The 19815-nt window shown below is 40.4% G+C and overlaps 1 protein-coding gene across 4 annotated transcripts in view; it reads left to right on the top strand.

Annotated features, from left to right (window-relative positions):
* Positions 1–19815, top strand: part of pcnx1 (pecanex 1) — a 283871-nt gene that overhangs the window by 40532 nt on the left and 223524 nt on the right. For 2 of the 4 annotated variants that reach the window (XM_060828820.1, XM_060828819.1), the window contains exon 2: positions 15314–15522. The exons of 1 other annotated variant lie outside the window; for it this stretch is intronic. In XM_060828820.1, coding sequence (XP_060684803.1) covers positions 15314–15522 — 209 coding nt within the window. Of the gene's footprint in view, positions 1–15313; positions 15523–19815 lie in introns of those variants that run through there. One more of the 4 variants, XM_060828821.1, reaches the window with a different exon arrangement.

Raw genomic sequence — 19815 nt, 5'->3', positions numbered from 1 at the left:
AAAGAGACATAGATTGGATTTCCCAATCTGAGCTCAAATTTTTAACCAGAATTTTGCATGGTGATAGAATCTTGCTGCTTATAGTTGGTCTCTTACTCTCAGACTCTGGCAGACTAGCTTTGTTTGAGACTTTTCAGAGATATCTTAGGCCCATCCCATTTCGAAGCACATCTCCACAACGTGTGAAACATATTGATCTTGTAACCAAATAGAAATGCTGATTAGTTGTCCTTGACTGTCTAGCTCTCCGTATGTAGGCAGCTTAAAGCTCAACTGTTTATAACTGCCATTCTCAACAGTTTTCTTTCCAGAATCTTTCTTTTGTTCAATATAAGTACTTTTGCTGCTTCTGATGGAAGATTCGTGAAAGGTTTATGGTACCAAAATTGAATTGAGGCATTATAAATGGCAGCTAAATAAAATGACTTTGCAATCTAATTACAGATACTAAAACTTTGACATGGGGCCTCCAAGGTGGGAACAGTGAGTAATAGGTTTTGACTGGATGTGTTATTAGTAACCAAGGATCGGACTAGAAAGCCACATCATATTATGAATCAATCAGCTTACTAGAAGAGAATACATTCAATTTTGTAAAAAAAAAATGGAAGTACACGCCACTGTGAGAGCTAAGTATTGAAAAAAAAGCTCTTGATTAATTCAGAATTCACCCTCCAAAGAGTATTGTCAAGCAAATTTTAATGCCAATCATATGTTTTCTGTAAGTAAATGTCATGATTTAACAAAATTATGTTTTTTTTTCAATCTGGAGCTCTCACTCTTTAACCTTATATCTTACATGATATTTAAAATTAGATTATTGAATGTAGAATTTTGTCTGATTACTTAATCTGTTTTAAGAAATATATTAAGATGAGATGTTCCATTCACCAGTTTATACAATTATACATTGCATAACATTTGCAAATTATATTTGGACTAGTACGTATTCATACTTCAAGCAATAAGAAGAAGTAACTTTGCACTTTTATTGGATGCAATGTATTTGTTGCTCCCAATTTGAGACGAAAGGATTTTTTTTCTCTGACCTCTACCTGCAGCCAACATTTGGAAAAGAAACTGTGTGCTTTGGTTTGTGGATATTTAGAGTTCTAGCTTAAAGTATTTCACCTAACTCAAAATGCAAATCTATGCTTTGTGAGTGAAAACAGACGGAAGAGAGGAGATGTACATTATCTAGATTGTATTAATGATCTGCTGTTCCTTTTTATATATGATCTTTGCAATCTGAGCACTCTGTTCCATCAGCTATAAATGAGTTTAGCCAGTTGTCAGTAAGACAGCTGGATGTGTGATTTTTGCAGCTGGATCATCTTGCTTTGAGCTGGGAATGAGAGAAGGCATGATTGATGATGATGAGTCTCTTTGACTGGTTTAAACCGAGCAATGTCATTTATGATGGCCAAAACCATTGAATTTTTGAGAATTGTTAAAGTAATATTAAAGAGACAAACTTGAAGCGAAAGTGAGATCATGTTCATTTGAAAACTAGAATTTTATTTCTATTTTAATATCAGAAGAAAATAAAAGGCTATTATATGATATATTTAATGTTGCTTATGCAAGAACTTAGTCCACAAGCTATTCATATACTTGACATACATGTGTTATGTAGGGCTGTACAGATCCTTACTGACAGAATAAGATTAATGCAGTTCATTATAAACCCTCTACACCTGCTTACCATTTTAAAACCATGAAAAAAAGAAGCATTATATTTAGTTGTCAGCCACCTGCTACACACCTTGCAGAGCTGAGCATTAATGTGAACACCGACACCAGTGATCAGAATTGATAGTGAAGCTTCTTTGTCATTGGAGCCATCTTACCTTGTAATGAAGTGCTGGTTGTCCCTGGCAATTGAGCAGAGGGATGGACATAGAATCCCCTCTTCTGGCTAAATATTTTATTGTCCTCCACTGTTCATGACTAGATGCAACAGGACTGCAAAGCTTTGATCTGATCTATTAACTGTCATATCACTTTGCTTTTTTTAAAGTTATTATTGCATAGGATTTTGATGTCACTGGCTAGACCAGCATTTATTATTGACACCTAACTGTCATTGATAAGATGGTGGTGAGACATTTCCACTGTTTCGTGTGCTGTAGTCTAACCAAAATTAGCATTTCATTATTAGGCATGTCTTGTGCTCTTCCTGGTATATTCCCCTGCTTTCTTCTTTGAACCAGATTGAATTCCCGGCACGGTGACAAAAGCAGCCTGAGGGATTTCTCAGGCCCTGAAATTATAGGTTTCTGTTGGTGAGGTAAAAACAATGACTGCAGATGCTGGAAACCAGATTCTGGATCAGTGGTGCTGGAAGAGCACAGTAGTTCAGGCAGCATCCAACGAGCTGCGAAATCGATGTTTCGGGCAAAAGCCCTTCATCAGGAATGAAGGCAGTGAGCTGGAGAGATAAGCTAGGGGAGGGTGGGGTGGGGAGAGAGTAGCATAGAATACAATAGGTGAGTGGGGGAGGAGATGAAGGTGATAGGTCAGGGAGGAGAGGGTGGAGTGGATAGGTGGAAAAGGAGCTAGGCAGGTCGGACAAGTCATGGGGACAGTGCTGAGCTGGAAGTTTGAAACTAGGAGGAGGTGGGGGAAAGGGGAAAGGAGGAAGCTGTTGAAGTCTACATTGATGCTCTGGGGTTGAAGTGTTCCGAGGTGGAAGATGAGGCGTTCTTAGCCAACATCAATGCCTGGTTTGGAGTTGCTCTGAACTTGCCCTTATCACATTGTGTCAGACAACAACAGAGAATGCCCTTCGTGTGAAGTCAGAGCTGAGAATCCATAAGGACTGTGCAGTACTAACCATTAATTTACTAGACAGATGCACAAGTATATAGGTTAGTAAGTCGCCTTTCTGTCTTGCTGATTCTCTCATGACCTGCCATAGTGGCGGTATGGCAGACATATCCTTCAATATTCAGCTAATACAGTTATGATCCTGGAAAGTCACTAAAATACAGCTAGAATGCATTCTGTTTCCTTATTACTCTTGGTGTGCCTTCCAAATGGTGCTCAACAGATTCATTGTGCCTGTCTGTGCACAGGCATCTAAATCCATGTGCACGTTTGTGCTTGCGTGTGTTGGGCGTGAGTCAGGGGAGATGGAAGAGAAAGTAGGCTACGCTCAGCAGAAGGTTTTAGAACATAGAGCATAGAACATTACAGCGCAGTACAGGCCCTTCAGCCCTCATCACCATCTTTGGAAAAAGGCTATCACTCTCCACCCGATCCAACCCTCTGGTTATCTTGTGTTTCAATTAAGTCACTTCTCAACTGTCTTTTCTCTAACAAAAACAGTCTCAAGTGTTTTCTTGTCCATGTATGACATAATACTATGTCATTGTCAAATCCAGAGTGAATACTGAAGATGTCCAGCGCCACTCCACCCTAGAAATATACCACTGCAGTTTCACTTCTGATGAGTCTGTCCTACTAGTGTGATAGAAAAACTCCAGGAATGGTGATGATGGACTCTAGGGCATTGGCTGTAAAGTATTATTTACAAAGTACTGTACAGTTATGTTAAGCAGTTGCTGAGCTAGTCAGTAGAAGAATTTCGCCCACCATCCACGCATTTTTAAAAATTCTTTTATGAAGTAGGTATCAAGAAATGGCTGAAGGCACTGGGCACCCTGGCATATTTTGGCTGTGGTACTGAAGACATGCTCCAGAACTAGCCGTAATGTAATCCAGTTCAGCTACAATACTGACATTTTATGGGCAATATGGAAAATTGTCCAGCTATGTGTCCATTTATAAAAAAAAGGATAAATTCCAATTTGGGCAATTACCAGTCCACAAAGCAAAATATTGTAAACAGTGTTATCAAGCAGAATCTATTCAAAAATATGCTCATTGATGCTCGTTTGGATTTTGGCAAGGCCACTTAATATTAGATCTTAACATAGCATTTGTCTGGATATAAAGAAGACAGTTCTTTAGAAGAGGTGATTTGAAGAGGAGAAGGTGAAAGAGACTCTCTTTGACATCATGACAAAATTTAACTGAGGTATGGCATCAAGGGGAGATTTTACATTGGCTGTATTCATAACTAGCAGAAAAGATGATAGTAGTTGTTAGAGGCGAATCATTTGTGATCCAAAAAAATCAAAGACAAGACAGTACTACACAGGAACAGACCTTTCAAAACTAAAAACTATTCCCTGCATGTTCCTATATCTGTCAAGATGTCTCTTAAAAAATGTGATTTTATCCACCACCTTTGGCATCGCATTCCAGGCACTTTACACTCGGTTTATTAAAAAAAACTTGACCCCTTTTACCTTTAAACCTATGTCCCCTAGTAATTGACATTTCTACCCTGGGAAAATGTCGCTGACTATCTGTTCTATCCGTGCCCCTCATCATTTTGTCAGCTTCTGTCAGGTCAGCCCCCTCATCCTTTGGTGTTCAAGAGTAAACATACCAAGTTTGGACAAGCTTTCCTAGTAGGTGGCACCATCCTGGTAAACCATTTCTGTACCCTCTCCAAAGCCTCCACATCCTCCTTGTAACATGGAGACCAGAATTGTGCACGATATTCTAATTGTGGCCTCCCTAAAGTTCTACACAGCTGCAATATGATCTGCCAATTTTTATATTCTGTGCTCTGACCGACGAAGGCATGCATGCTTTCTCAACTAACTTATCTACTTATATTGCCGTTTTCAGGGAATTGTGGACCTGAATGCTTCGATCCGTATGTATGATTAGATTAGATTAGATTACTTACAGTGAGGAAACAGGCCCTTCAGCCCAACAAGTCCACACCGACCTGCCGAAGCGAAATGCACCCTTCCCCTTACATTTACCCCTTCACCTAACACTACGGGCAATTTAGCACGGCCAATTCACCTGACCTGCTGGGAGGAAACTGGAGCACCCGGTGGAAACCCACGGAGAAAGTGCAAACTCCACACGGTCACTGCGAGGCAGCAGTGCTAATCACTGTGCCACCATGCCGCCCACTTACTTAGTGTAGAAACAGGCCCTTCGGCCCAACAAGTCCTCTCCGATCCGCTCAACCCACCCAGACCCATGCCCCTACACCTAACCCTATTAGCGTGGCCAATCCACCTAACCTACACATTTTTGGATTGTGGGAGGAAACCGGAGCACCCGGAGGAAACCTACACAGTCACGGGAAGAATGTGCAAACTCCACACAGAGAGTCACCTGTGGCGGGAATTGAACCCTGGTCTCTGGCTCTGTGAGGCAGCAGTGCTAACCACTGTGTCACCGTACCGCCCATATGTTTCTATGGTTCACTAATGTCCTTTATGGAAGCAAACTGCCATCCTTATCTGGTCTGGCCTACATGTAACTCCAGACCCAAAGCAATGTGGTTGACTTTGAACTGCCCTCAGGACAATTAGGCATGAGAAATAAATGCCAGGCCTAACCAGTGACACCCTTATCCAGTGAATGAATTTTTAAAAATGTTGATGCTATGAAGGGCTCTGCGATTTTTTTTAATATTAGATCCTACATTATATCTCCTAAAACACATCACCACCTCTCATTTTTCCAGGTTAAACTATATCTGCCAGTTCTCTGCCCAAATCTCTAGCCTAGCTATATCCTGCTGTATCATCAGGTACATAGCGCCCCCAATCTTTGTGTCATCTGCAAACTTACCAATCAGGCCACTTACATTCTCCAAATTATTTACATATATTACAAGCACCAGAGCTCCCAGCACTGATACATGTGAAACACCACTGGTCATAGATCTGCAGTTAAAAAGACATCCTTCCCACCACCAGTTTCTGTCATCTATGATTAAGGGTGGACGCTAGGAAATTTTTTCCGTTAGGCGAGGAGACTAGGACCCGTGGACACAGCCTTAAAATTAGAGGGGGTCAATTCAGAACAGAAATGCAGAGACATTTCTTCAGCCAGAGAGTGGTGGGCCTGTGGAATTCATTGCCGCAGCGTGCAGTGGAGGCCGGGACGCTAAATGTCTTCAAGGCAGAGGTTGATAGATTCTTAATGTCACGAGGAATTAAGGGCTACGGGGAGAATGTGGGTAAGTGGAGTTGAAATGCCCATCAGCCATGATTGAATGGCTGAGTGGACTCGATGGGCCGAATGTCCATACGTCCACTCCTATGCCTATGTCTTATGGTCTTAAGCCAGTTCTATGTGCATCTTATCAGCTGACTGCGGATCCCATTGTGACTTCACCTTTTGTATCAACCTGCAATAAAGGTGTTTGTCAAAAGCATTGTAGAAGTCTATATGTTCATTATCTACTGCCCTGCCCTTATCAATCATCTTTATCATCACATCAAAAAATTCCCACACAAAGCTATGCTGCCTATCGATAATCAGTCCATATTTTTCTACATGTATGTACATTCTATCCTTAAGAATCCTCTCCAATAATTTCCCTCCCACTGACCTAAGAATTACCAGCTTGTAATTTTCCAGATTAACCTGTTTGCCTTAAACGAAGGAACAACATTGGTAATTCTCTGGGAACTCTCCTGTGAGCAAAGAGGATACAAAAATTTTGTTTAATGCCCCAGCTGTCTTACCTGCCTCAAGGTTTTGGGACAGATGCCATCAGGTCTTGTTTATCTTGATTCTTTTCAAAACACCCAAGAGTGCCTTTTTTAAAAAAAAATATTGATATGTTCCAGAATATCAGTATACATCTCCCACAGACTTACCATGCACCAAATTCTTCTCCTTTTTGAATATTGATGCAAAGTATTCCTCCACCTCCACACACACATTCTCTCCTTTTGACCTTGAATGTACCCACCCTTTCCCTAGCTACCCTCTTGCTCCTTATGTAAGTATAAAATACCTTGGGATTTTCATTAATCCTGTTTGCCAAAGATGTTCATGCCCCCTTTAGCCCACCTAATTCGTTGTTTGAGTTCTTTACTGCTATCTTTGTATCCTTGGAGGGCTCTGTCTGCCTTCAGTTTCCTAAACCTTATGTGTGCCTACTTTTTCATTTTGACGAAGCCCACAATTTCTCTTGTCATCCAAGATTTGAATCTTGCCATCCTTACCTATTATTTTCACAGGAACGTGTGGATCCTCAACTCTAATCAACTGGCCTAAAAAAAACGCTTCCTGCATTCCATATGTGGATTTCTGATCAAGCAGCTGTCTCCAATCTACATTCCCCAATTCCTGCTTAATATTGTGGTAGTTGGCCTTCCCCCAGTTTAGTGCTTTCATTTGAGGGCTACCCTTGTTACTTATGGATAAGGACTTAAAGCTTAGAGAGAACATACATTGTAGGAGCTTTTTCATGGTAGTTTGCTAGATCAAACCATCTTGAACTACTTTTGTCAGTGATGTTCGTTCCATCATAACATCAGAAATGAGAATGCTCAGTGATTGCACATGGGTACTGAAACAGTCCATGCATATATTCACCAAGACTTTGTCAACATTCAGCCTTGGGATGAATGTAGCTTGTAATGTTTTGCACCCTTGCATTGGGCAGTAACTATCTCCAACAAGAGAAATGTGACCATTTTCATTTGATGTTCAATGACATTAGCATTGCTGAAACTTCCATTATCAACATCCCAGAGATCATTGGTCCAGCTCAGCTTTTGGTCAGCTATATAAATACTTAACTACAAGAGCAGGTTAGAGGCTGGGAATTCTCAGATGATGAATTCACCTCCTGACTCACCACCAGTATAGCACAATCAGGAATGTGATGGAATACTACTACAGTTATCTGGATGGGTATTGCAAATTTAAGATACCGTGCAGCACACTTGATCAGTATCCTAATATTTTAAACATTTACTCCTCAACTGTCAGTGCGCATTGTCCTATAATGCAAGATATTACCACAGCAATTCACCAAGTCTCCTTGGGTAGCATCTCCCAAACCCATGACTTCTACCATCCAGAAATCAAGGACAATGAATGCATGGGAACCTATCACCTTGAAGCACCTTGCCAAGTCTCTCACCATCCTGGCTTGGATTTAGATTACTGTTCCTACAACTGCTAAGTCAAAAACCTGGAACTTCTGATCAGTGTTGCGAATACACCTACGTGAGATGGACTGCAGTGATTGAAGGGGATTTATCGCCACCACATTGAGTGCAGTTAAGAGTGGGAAATGAATGCCAGCTTTGGCAGTGATGCTTATTTTAAAAATATGTTCATTGAGCACAACAAACCTGTCACCAGATGTTGCTGGAACAAAACCAAGTGGTATTGGGTGTCGCTCCTCTTCAGCCAAAAATAAACACTTACTGAGGACCATCCTGGAGAGAGAATTTATATCCTGTATTCTTTTCCACCTACAACTATCTCAGCAAACCTTTTACGTTCTGGTCTTTAATAATAACCACAAGGAGCTTTATAGTCTATTTTTTACCTTCTAGTGCCATTAGATGCTTTTTGCCCACCACGCCACATTTCATTTCATTCTTTGTCTTGTCCTTTCTCAGAACTCGCACAGATTTCTCTGTAGTTTCTCTGTTTTTCTCCCTGAATGGGTCCTTCTGCATGCAGTTAACGCATGACCAATAACCTGTCGATCACCAAACTATCCTTTTTTTGTACTGGTATTTTAAATTATTCCCTTCGCTCATGTTGTGTCCTCCACACTTTCAAAACTCATTACCCAGTAAAATTTCTGCCTTTTGATTCTGTTGGAACAAATTACTGCAAATGCTGGAATTTTTTTTTGCTTTCATCTTTTAATCCTTTTGTGTTCGCTTATGAGTATCCCATCACCAAAATTTATTTTCTCAAGTACTTTGCATTAGTTGCCAGCTCTCAAATCCATTGTTCTCTCTCTCCATAAGTTGTTTGAATATTTTCATTTAGGTTTCCAGAGTTGGGTTAGAAACACAATTTTCCATGTTTATAACCATGATTCATTGTGTGTGTGTGTGTGTGTGTGTGTGTGTGTATTATACATAGTTATGATCCCAGCTGATATTATTGCCAAACAAGTCCAATCTCAGTCAGGAACCTGGGTTGATCAATTTATATTTCTTTTGTTTTGGTTTCAGCAAAGTTGGCTGTCCCTGTTAAACAAACATGCCATGTTGCAGATTTTGTTTTAACAATAACATGGAATTTTACTAAGTCTAGAAATGAAAATAAAACCGAATAATACAAACTATCTACTTGAAATACAGAGAAGCATAGAACCCAAAAAGTGACAATCGGGTCTGCACTGATTCTCTCTGAAGAACATCCCACCCTGACCCACCTTTTATCCTAACATATCCGGATTAACTCTTCACTCTAAGCTAACTTAACTAATATAATCCTTCCCGTCTCAGGCAACCCTAGCTTGTACAGCCATCATGAGTCACAGGTAGACAGAATAGTGAAGAAGGGGTTTGGTATGCTTGTCTTTATTGGTCAGTGCATTGCGTATAGAAGTTGGGTGATCATGGTGCTGTACAGCACATTGCTTAGGCCACTTCTAGAAAACTATGCAGTTCTGACCTCCCTGTTGTAGGAAGGATGTTGTGAAATTTGAAAGGGTTCAAAAAAGATTTAAAAGGATACTCCCATGGTTGGAGCATTTGAGCTATAGGGAGAGACTGAATAGGTTGGGGCTATTTTCACTGGAGTGTTTGAGGCTGAGGGGTGACCTTTTCTCAAGATTATACATTCATGAAGAGCATGATAGGGTGAATAGACAAAGTCTTTGCTCTGGGTAGGGGAGTCCAAAACTAGAGGGAATAGTTTAAGACGATAGGGGAAAGCCTTAAAAGGGATCTGAGGGGCAACCTTTTTGTGCAAATGGTGGTGCATGTGTGGAATGAGGTGCCACAGGAAGTGGTGGAGGCTGGTATAATTGTAGCATTTAAAAGGCATCTGGATGGATATATGAATAGGAAGGGTTGAGGGATATGGGCTGAATGCTTGCAAATGGGATTAGATTAATTTAGGATATCTAGCTGATATGGATGAGTTGGACCAAAGGGACTGTATCCGTGGTGTACAGTTTTGTGACTTTGCAGGATTGCCCCACTCGAATTCAAAAGTGAAACTTGAGTCTTCCACCCTCAGCTATGGGCATTTTGTTTGATCTTAAAAAAAATGTTCTAGAATACACATACAAACGTTTGAGATCCCCTTATTCAGATTGTTTGCAAGCCAGTAATATATGTAAAAGAAAGTCCAATGGTAATGAGCAAAACCCATTCATTCAAAAGCCCGACCTGAGAAGATTGTTTTAAAAAAATCATTGTGGGTACAGAATTGCTTACAAGTTGATTGTTAGCAGATGGGCTTTCTGTGCGACTAAAGTCATGAACTCAAACACCAAAAACCCAAGCTCACAAAAACATACACACACATCCCACAGTTTGGGTCAGTATGTCTTTGTCCTTGTGACAATGTGTCAAAATTGACGCGGTTGACGACATTAATGCCACCTCCATTTTCCAGCTCAGTGGGCTAGTCCTCATTTCCCTCTTAACTTCAGTAAGGTTCTCCTTTCAATGCCTCTTTCTTACCCACTTACATCAAGGTTTTGACCATTCAAGCCCTCCTTTGGCTCAGTGTCCGTTATTTGCAATGCTTCTGAAACATTTTTGAGGTGCTGTATAAGTGCAAGTTATCGTCTTCAGATTATGGCATAGCTACTATTTGTTTTTTTTCTGTATGTCTTTAAATATTTGTACTAAACAGTGTTTGAAGCAAGTTGAAATGTAATTTTTCTGTTATTGCTATTCCGTTGCTAATTAGAATGAAGCTTGAACACAAGCCCATGTTTTTCTTGGCTTATCTTTTGCAAACTAAACACAAGCATGAAACAAATATTCTTGTTTCTATTATGTCATGTTTTTTTTTACTGTGGCAGTCATGAGATTTTGAGTAATAAATCCATAGGGATGTCGAAAGCTATAAATGAAACCCAAATGATAAATAACATTCAGTTTAGCAAATCATTTTGCTATCCACAAATTCCCAAGTTGCTCAAGTTCAAAATGTGTTAACAGAATCACCCTCTTGTTACCATGTCTAGGGACTGAAGTTTTAGAATTGGAAGACCAGCCCTAATGAAACTGGGCAATTTGTTAAAGTATCTGGGGGAACGTTTTGCAGACAATGATCAGAACTTCATTGTATTCAAGATTGTTACGGAAAAGGTCAAGTTTGGGCCTGAAATCCTAGTTCTAAACTGAGAGAAGTCTGATTTTCAATCAAATCAGACATGATTTGTCTGGAGTGGACTGACAATAGATACTTCTAAGTAACTCTGTATCAGAGCTTTGGATGCATTCAAGGAAAGAGAGACAGTATAAGGCCAACATGTTCCAATGCAGAGAAAGGATAGGACCAACCAATCCAGCAAACCCTGGTTATCAAGTGATATGTTTTTGGATAAAGAGAAAAAGGGAAGCTTATGGCTGATACCAAGGGATCAAAACAGCCGAAGCCCTAGGTAAGTGTAGAATGTACAAGAGGGGAGCTTAAGTTAGGATAGTGCTACAAAAATGCATGAAAGGATAATGGCACATAAACTAAAGGATTAAGCCAAGCTATTTTACAATACATTCAGTGCAAAAGGGTAACTAGGAAAAGAGAGAGGTCCGTTAATGGCCATAGTGGTCATTTGTCTGAGGAAATAGGGAGTAGGATATAGAAATCAGAGAGGAGGACAATGATGGAATTGAATAAATGAGCTTTGACAAACAGGAGTTCTGAGTGGCTTGGCAGCCTTAAACGTAGATAAATTTCCAGGCTCAGCTTCAACATATCCAAAGCTGTTGACTGAGACAAAAGAAAGTATAGTGATGGGACTAGCAGTAGTTTTCAATTCCTCTCTGGCCACAGAAGAAGTGTCAGAGGACTGGAGGACAGATGTAGCGCCGTTATTTAAGAAGAGAGGAAGGGTAAACCAGGAAATAGGCTGGTCAGTCTAATCTCAGTTGTGGCAAAACTATTGGAATTAATTCTGATGGATGGAATTAACCTGCACTTGGACAGACACTGAGTAATGAAGAATCGTCAATGTATTTTATTAAGAGGAGGTCATATGTGATCAAACTGAATTTTATGAAACAGTGACCATGTGTGTACATGATAGCAATGCATTCGACATAAGAAGGCCTTTGACAAGGTACTGCACAGGAAGCTACTGAGTAAGGTAAAGACCCATGATGTTAGAGGCAAGGTGTTAAAGACCATGCAAGAACTGTGGAAAAACACTTCATCGGACAAACAAGCAGGAAACCTGCCACCAGGATACATGAACACCAATAGCCACGAAAAGACATGACCCACTATCACCAGTTTCCATCCATACATACAGACAAAAAAGGATGCCACTTTGACTGGGACAGCGTGCACATCCTAGGACAGGCGAAACAAAGATACACATGAAAATTCCTAAAGGGATAGCATTCTAACTAGAACTCCACCAATAAACACATAGACTTAGATCACATCTACCTTGCTTTGTGTGTGTGTGTGGGGGTGTGTGTGTGTGGGGGGGGGGGGGGGTGGGGGAGGGGAGGAGGAGAGAAGAAAGAACCGGAAATGACATCACCCACCTTAAGAAACCAAGACCTATAAACCGAGGCGGGAGATGCCAGCAGCGCTTCACCGGAGATTCTCACTGATGATGATGCCTTGTCATAGTGATGAAATGTCTGAAAGCAAACCTTCCAGTTCAGCAAGTTAACTTACATACTTGTAAATCACATTGCTGTGGTACTGGAATTAAAAATATCAAGTGGTTACTGTCTAGTGGCTTCCATTTATGGGTGTATATCAGGACAATGTTTATTTCTTTGTCTCTCAAGTAATGAAAACAAAATACCATATGATACAACAGGAAATGTCAGCAATTGGTTTACACATTGTTGAAGTCAGCATCTTTAGGGTGGCCACAAGATAGTTATTAGAATATTCTGTTTTCAGCATTCTTTCTTTTTGTGGTTGATTTATTTGCTGCTCAGATTTTTGGATGAACATGTCAAAGGTCTTAAGTCACTATTTAGAAGAAGAGCTGGGGATATACAGCTGCTGTCCTAGTTAATACTCATTCCTCTATCAGCAACACAAAAACAGATTATCTGATCATTATTCTTATTCTTATTCTTAACCTCAATTGTGAGGAACTGCCTTACCAGTTTGGTGTTATGTGTCCTGCGGTGGCTTTGTACACCCTCTCCACTTGACCTCTATCTGGACCTGTTGGAGACTGTCCAAATGGTTAGAAATGTCATAGAGATGGCTTCTTTTTGGGTGTCTTGGATAGAGATTCCTGAGAGTCAGTGGGGATAGTCAATTTTTCAGGGAGATTTTAAAGATGTACTTGAAGTGTTTCCTCTGCTATCCTGGTAATCCTTTGCAATGAGGCGAGGGGAAGAGAGCTTGTTTTAGAAGTAGTGTGTCAGGCATGCAAATAATGTGACCTGCCTAATGCAGCTGATTGACTGACTATATTCTGGGCCACAATATTGGGGACGTTGATAATGGAGTGCCTATCTGCCATCGGATTGTATTTTGACTTCAGGAAGCAAGGTGGAGGGCACTGTCCCTGTCTGCATCAATGGTCTTGAGGTGGAGATGGTTGAAAGCGTCAGGTTCTAGGAGTGATGATCACCAATGATATGTCTCGTGTTGATGCTACGATCAAGAATACACAGTGACACCTCTACTTATTCAGGAGGCTAAGGAAATTCAGTATGTCCATAAAAACACTAATTTATAAAGAGACACTGTAGAAAGCATTCTATCCGGATGCATCACGACTTGGTATGGCAACTGCTCTACCTAGGACTGTAAGAAACTATAGTGAGTTGTGAACACTGCCCAGTCTATCTAGCAAGATGGCCTTCCATCCATTTGACTCCACCTGCACTTCTTGCTGCCTCAGGAAGGCAGTCAACATAATCACAGACCCCTCCCACCTTGGATATAATCTATTCCAACTTCTCTCTTTTTTGTCAGAAAATACAAAATCTTATACATGTGTACCAACAGATTCAAGAACAGCTATAATTGGACTTCAGAATGGACCTTTCAAATTTTAAATTTACTTTTGATCTTGCTCTTTGTGCACCTTCTCTACAGCTGTAACACTTCACTCTATTCTGTTACCCTAAAGCACTCGGTGTGGTTGATCTACCTGTACTGTATGCAAAATTAAACTTTTCAGTGTACTTAGATACATGTGACAATAATAAATCAAATCCAATTCCTAACCCTCTAAGTCTTCCACACTTTTTCTTTCCAAGTTAATGTTCGAGCTGATGAAATCCCTTACTTTGTTTTGGTGCAATAATTGGCTTTATTAGTTGATTAGGTTAAATAGAACATGAGATTTTGTTTTTGCTACTGAATTTTTACAAGCGGGCCTTATTGCTCATTTGGCCTAAACATCTTTAGGAATGGATTCAGTTCAGTAAAATAATGTCAGATTTGCTTCAGTAACAAAACTTTACCTTATTACATTTATACTTTTGAGATTTGCCATATATCTATCCTTCCACTGGTGCAGTAAGGAATGTCTTTTTATCTCTACAGTGAGGGGTGCTATTATACATCCTCAGAAATTTAAATGTCCCCATTTTGTTTAACATTCTACCAATGTGGCCTCACTTGAGGAGCCTTTGCTATATTATTCCTCCTTATTACAGTAGTTGTCTCATGGATCAGTATTGCATCACAGCCTCCTCTTTTGCACCACTGCCCCTTTCTAATTTTGCCTGAAGATTCTGTGCCAAAGAATATTAAAATACCAATCCCAAGGGTAGGTTTTGTGGGCATTCTGAGATTCCGAGTTATTGAACATCATTATATAGCTGTTTGTGTAAGTTTGTTATGTACAAGTTAACTGCCTATCTTGCGAGAATGACGTCCCTTCTAATTATTTAATTGGCTACAAAGTATTATGAGCGATCTGGTGGCCAGGTAAAGTGGTGTGAATGTATGAACTTTAAAAATTTCTTTTATCCAAAAATTATATTTTCTATTAATAGTAAATAGATGTGGTCAGCCATTAGCTATTTTGGATTTGTAAGTTGCCCATTCACTTTTCCTAATCTCTGAAAAGGCATGAAGATATTTGCTTGGATTCTTTGCTGGTAGGAAGGAGAAATATGTAATCACTTGTTTATTAATAGTTTCATTGTAAATTATGTTGATGTCTAAAGCTTCCCTCAGTTATTTAAGTGAGATTGTGCAGAACAGAAATAAAATTGAAGTAGGAAAATATTTGGAGTAAAGTTGATTTGATTTTTATATTTCTGTCTTATAAAACATTGCTTGAAGTTCCTTGACATTTTTGCATTCTTATGCTCTCTTGCAGGCTCTTCCATCAAGCATGATAATTGTAGGGAGCTACAGTGCTGTTATAGCAGCAGTGTTTATTGTCCTTAAAACAGTGAATTATCGGTTGCACCATGCTTTAGATGAAGGAGAGATTGTGGATCAAACCAGCAGTGAGACAACTGACAGACATGCAAAAACTGAGCAACAGGATAGATCGTCAAGGAGAGCCGACAGCAATGGACCAGGGTGAGTGATTGGTTGAATGAATGAACTAATGTAGTCAATTATGTAGTATATCAAAGATGCAGTTGGTTTTCAAAAATATTAACTGAGTTGCCTAATTACTTTAAACCATTACTAATAGTTTCCTAGGCAGTGATTACCTGTTTGCCAGAAATAAAACATGACTAAGAGATTATTTTAAGTGATTTATTGCAAATTACGTGACTCTGTTATCAAGAGTCTATTTTCCTTGGCTGTCTAAATTGTCTGGTAATCAAGTTTAAGAGCCATGATTTGTTGCAGTTTTCCATTGAGTTTTGAATATAATTGGTTGAAGCAATTCCTTTTCAACATGTCAATGCATTAGATTAGATTTCCTACAGTGTGGAAACAGGCCCTTCGGCCCAACAAGTCCACACCGACCCTTCAAAGAGCAACCCACCCAGACCCATTCCCCTATATTTATCCCTGCACCTAACACTACAGGCAGTTTAGCACGGCCAATTCACCGAGCCTGAACATCTTTGGTTTGTGGGAGGAAACTGGAGCACCTGCCGGAAACCCACGCAGACATGGGGAGAATGTGCAAACTGCACACAAACAGTTGCCCGGCGCGGGGCCCATGACGCTGTGAGGCAGCAGTGTTAACCACTGAGCCACAGTGCCGCCCCTCATACTTAAAGCTGATTCTGAGATTCAAAATTTCCCATTAGTATTCATATTTTGAATTCCAAGATTGGATTATTGCAGCAAATTTTCTCACTTTTAATACATTGTTAAATCTACTTATGGAAATAAGGGTATCTTTTAAAAAAAACTTTAAAGCCATTTTTATAAAACCATTTGAAGATATTCTGTGTGATGCAAGATGTTCCGTGATGTTGGGCTAGCAGTTGAAGACTTCACATTGTTTTAGGAAGGTTATTGTTTGATTAAATTTTAGTGTCCTCCATTATTGTGTATTAGAATAACTGGCAGAAAGATGCAGTTCTTCTCAGTTCTGTGCAGTAGCAAGGTTATGTTATTGAAAGCTGATTATGGTCACATTTTGGCTGAGTAGACTTAGAATGATAAGCAACAAGAACTAGCTCGACCTGTTTCATGGGGTTGTGCTCCTGTGGTAATGTGTGCCTGTAATTGCTGAAAGAAAGAACTTGCATTTATATACTTGTCCTTTGGATGTTATAGAACACTCAATAGTGAATTAAATACTTTTGAAATGCTGTCACTGTAGTTGTTTAGACAAACTCTTCAGCCAACTTGCATGTAACTCTATTGATAGTAGTGAGGCAAATGACCAATAAATATTTTTCTAGTGGTGTGTGTTGAGAGATGAGAGTTGGCCAGGAGATGAACTCTCTCCCACTTCAAATAGCGCCATGGGAATCTTGTAGTTCACGTCAGCTGCCAGATGGGTCCTGAGTTTAATGATCATCCAAAAAACATGTAACCGACAATAATCTTTCATTTAATACTGTATTGAAGTGTCAGCTTAGAGGTGACCTTGAACTCATAGCATTTTCACATCTGTGTTATCACCAAGCCAGACTGATTGTCAGTCTTAATTTGAAATATGGAAGTGGGTTTTGCAAGAAAGTTTGAAATCCCTAAATTTTAGTGGAGATTGTGTCAATACATGCCACAAAATGCTGCAATCATTAAATCTACAACATTAGCTGTGAGTTTGCTATTAAAAACTTTGTAAATGTTAGAAGATACTCTTTGAGAAGAAATTTCTTTCTTAAAAATAATATGCAACCTATGAACTGCACTTTAACAATGTCTTGAGCATTTGCCAACTATAAGCCAACTTGCCATTTCAGAAGCTGTTCAATCCAGATGAATATTTTCCCTGTAAAGAAAAAAACAAAATAAACCTCTCCAATGGTAGGTCAAGGAGTAAGCATACTGAGAAAGGTGATGCTAAATGATTCACAAAGGCTGCCTTACAAAGTGGTCCTGAAGGCATCTCCAATATAACGTGTAATGTATTAATGTTGGTGATGCTAATAGCAACTGTTCAAAACTTGGTTCAAAAATCTCTTCAGTCTGATTGCATAAGGAATCTATCAGTCTTAAGAAATAGTCAGTCCAATTCAGAAATTCCGTTCCAATGCAAGCTGCAATGACACAAATCAAACTCTGCTATTAAAAGTTATTACAATAACAAGGAAAATATTGCACTATCTTGCCTCAAGTGCAAAGAAGGAAAATGTATGATATTTGTATAGAGCTTTTATTATGGTTTCCAAACATTCCGAGTCTCCGTTATAGTAATCTTGACATGGTTAAAGATGCCCTCCGACGCATCTCGTCCACATCCCGCACCTCCGCCCTCAGACCCAACCCCTCCAACCGTAACAAGGACAGAACGCTCCTGGTGCTCACCTTCCACCCTACCAACCTTCGCATAAACCAAATCAACCGCCGACATTTTCACCACCTCCAAAAAGACCCCAGCACCAGGGATATATTTCCCTCCCCACCCCTTTCCACCTTCCGCAAAGACCGTTCCCTCCGTGACAACCTCTATCCAAGGCCCTAAAGGAGACTTCCACTTCCATCAAAGTTTTATCTGCACATCCACCAATATCATTTATTGTATCCGTTGCTCCCGATGCGGTCTCCTCTGCATTGGGGAGACTGGACGCCTCCTAGCAGAGCGCTTTAGGGAACATCTCCGGGACACCGGCACCAATCAACCATACCGCCCTGTGGCCCAACATTTCAACTCCCCCTCCCACTCTGCCGAGGACGTGGAAGTCCTGGGCCTCCTTCACCACTGCTCCCTCACCACCAGAAGCCTGAAGGAAGAACGCCTCATCTTCTGCCTTAGAACACTTCAACCCAGGGCATCAATGTGGACTTCAACAGCTTCCTCATTTCCCCTTCCCCCACCTCACCCTAGTTCCAAACTTCCAGCTCAGCACTGTCCCCATGACCTGTCCTACCTGCCTAGCTACTTTTCCACCTATCCACTCCACCCTTCCCTTCGCCCCGCCCCGCCCCGCCCCGCCCCGCCCCGCCCCGCCCCCGACCTATCACCTTCATCCCCTCCCCCACTCACCTATTGTACTCTTATGCTACTTTCTCCCCACCCCCACCCTCCTCTAGCTTATCTCTCCACGCTTCAGGCTCTCTGCCTTTATTCCTGATGAAGGGCTTTTGCCCAAAATGTCGATATTACTGCTCCTCGGATGCTGCCTGAACTGCTGTGCTCCTCCAGCATCACTAATCCAGAATCTGGTTTCCAGCATCTGCAGTCATTGTTTTCACCTATGTAGTCACTGTTGTAATGTAGGGAATTTAACACCTAGTTTGCAATCAATGAGCTGTCACAAGCAGCAATAAGGTTAATGACCAAATGATTTGCTTTAATAATGCTAGTTAGGGATAACATTTGGGCAGAACACTAGAAGACATTTGCTGTCCTGCGCATCATGGTGTCTGATAGTTTTATTTGAGGGAGCTTAATGTCTCCCTTAAGAGGTGGCAATTCGAGCATTACTGTTCCCATTCAGAACTATATTGAATTGCTGGCCTAGGCCAAATCTCTGTGATGCGACTGGAACTCATAATTTTGTAGCTCGCAATTTTTATATTTTGGGTAATACCCACAGTATACCCCAAGCACTTTGCGAGTTTTCAGTTTGGCAACTATGTACCAAAGGCCGAATAGTATTAATCCAGGATTTTAATCTTAACATAGAAGGAAGAGCCGGATACCTGCCAGAAATGTGAATTTCTAGACTCTGTCTGGGATAGTTTCCTACAGCAGAGTGTCTTGAATGTGACAAGGGAACCAGCAACTTTGGATCTCATAATGAGCAGTGAGCCTGGTTTCATTAGTGACCGAGTTATATGTGAGCATTTGTCACATAGTGATCATAACCTGATCATGTTTCATGTAGTATTTATAAGATACAGGCAAAGATTGGATACTATAGGTTTGGACTGAAGTAAGGCAGGCTTGAATGGTATGAGGCAAAGATTGTCCATAGTAAACTAGGAAGCTCTGCTAATAGGTAAATCAATTGAGGAACAGAGGAAGGTATTCAGAGAAACATTTAATGCTATCCAGAAGCAGTTTGTACCCATTTGGAAGGAAAAGCTCTACCTCACAAAACAAAACAGCGATGAACATCTAAAGAGGTAAGGGACAGCATGAAATTACAAGAAAGGGCTTATTAAAAAAAGGCTTACAAAGAACTGTACAGATCCCACAGGATGGGACAAATATCAAGATTGACAAAGGACACAAAACAGCTCAAATGTATTATGTAAGGAAACTTTCAAGGGATATAAAAATAACAAGAG

This window comes from Hemiscyllium ocellatum, chromosome 8, assembly GCF_020745735.1.
Source record: "Hemiscyllium ocellatum isolate sHemOce1 chromosome 8, sHemOce1.pat.X.cur, whole genome shotgun sequence".
Taxonomy (NCBI): Eukaryota; Metazoa; Chordata; class Chondrichthyes; order Orectolobiformes; family Hemiscylliidae; genus Hemiscyllium; species Hemiscyllium ocellatum.
Note: the sequence above shows the minus strand (reverse complement) of the source record. Positions and strands in the feature narration are given on the sequence as shown.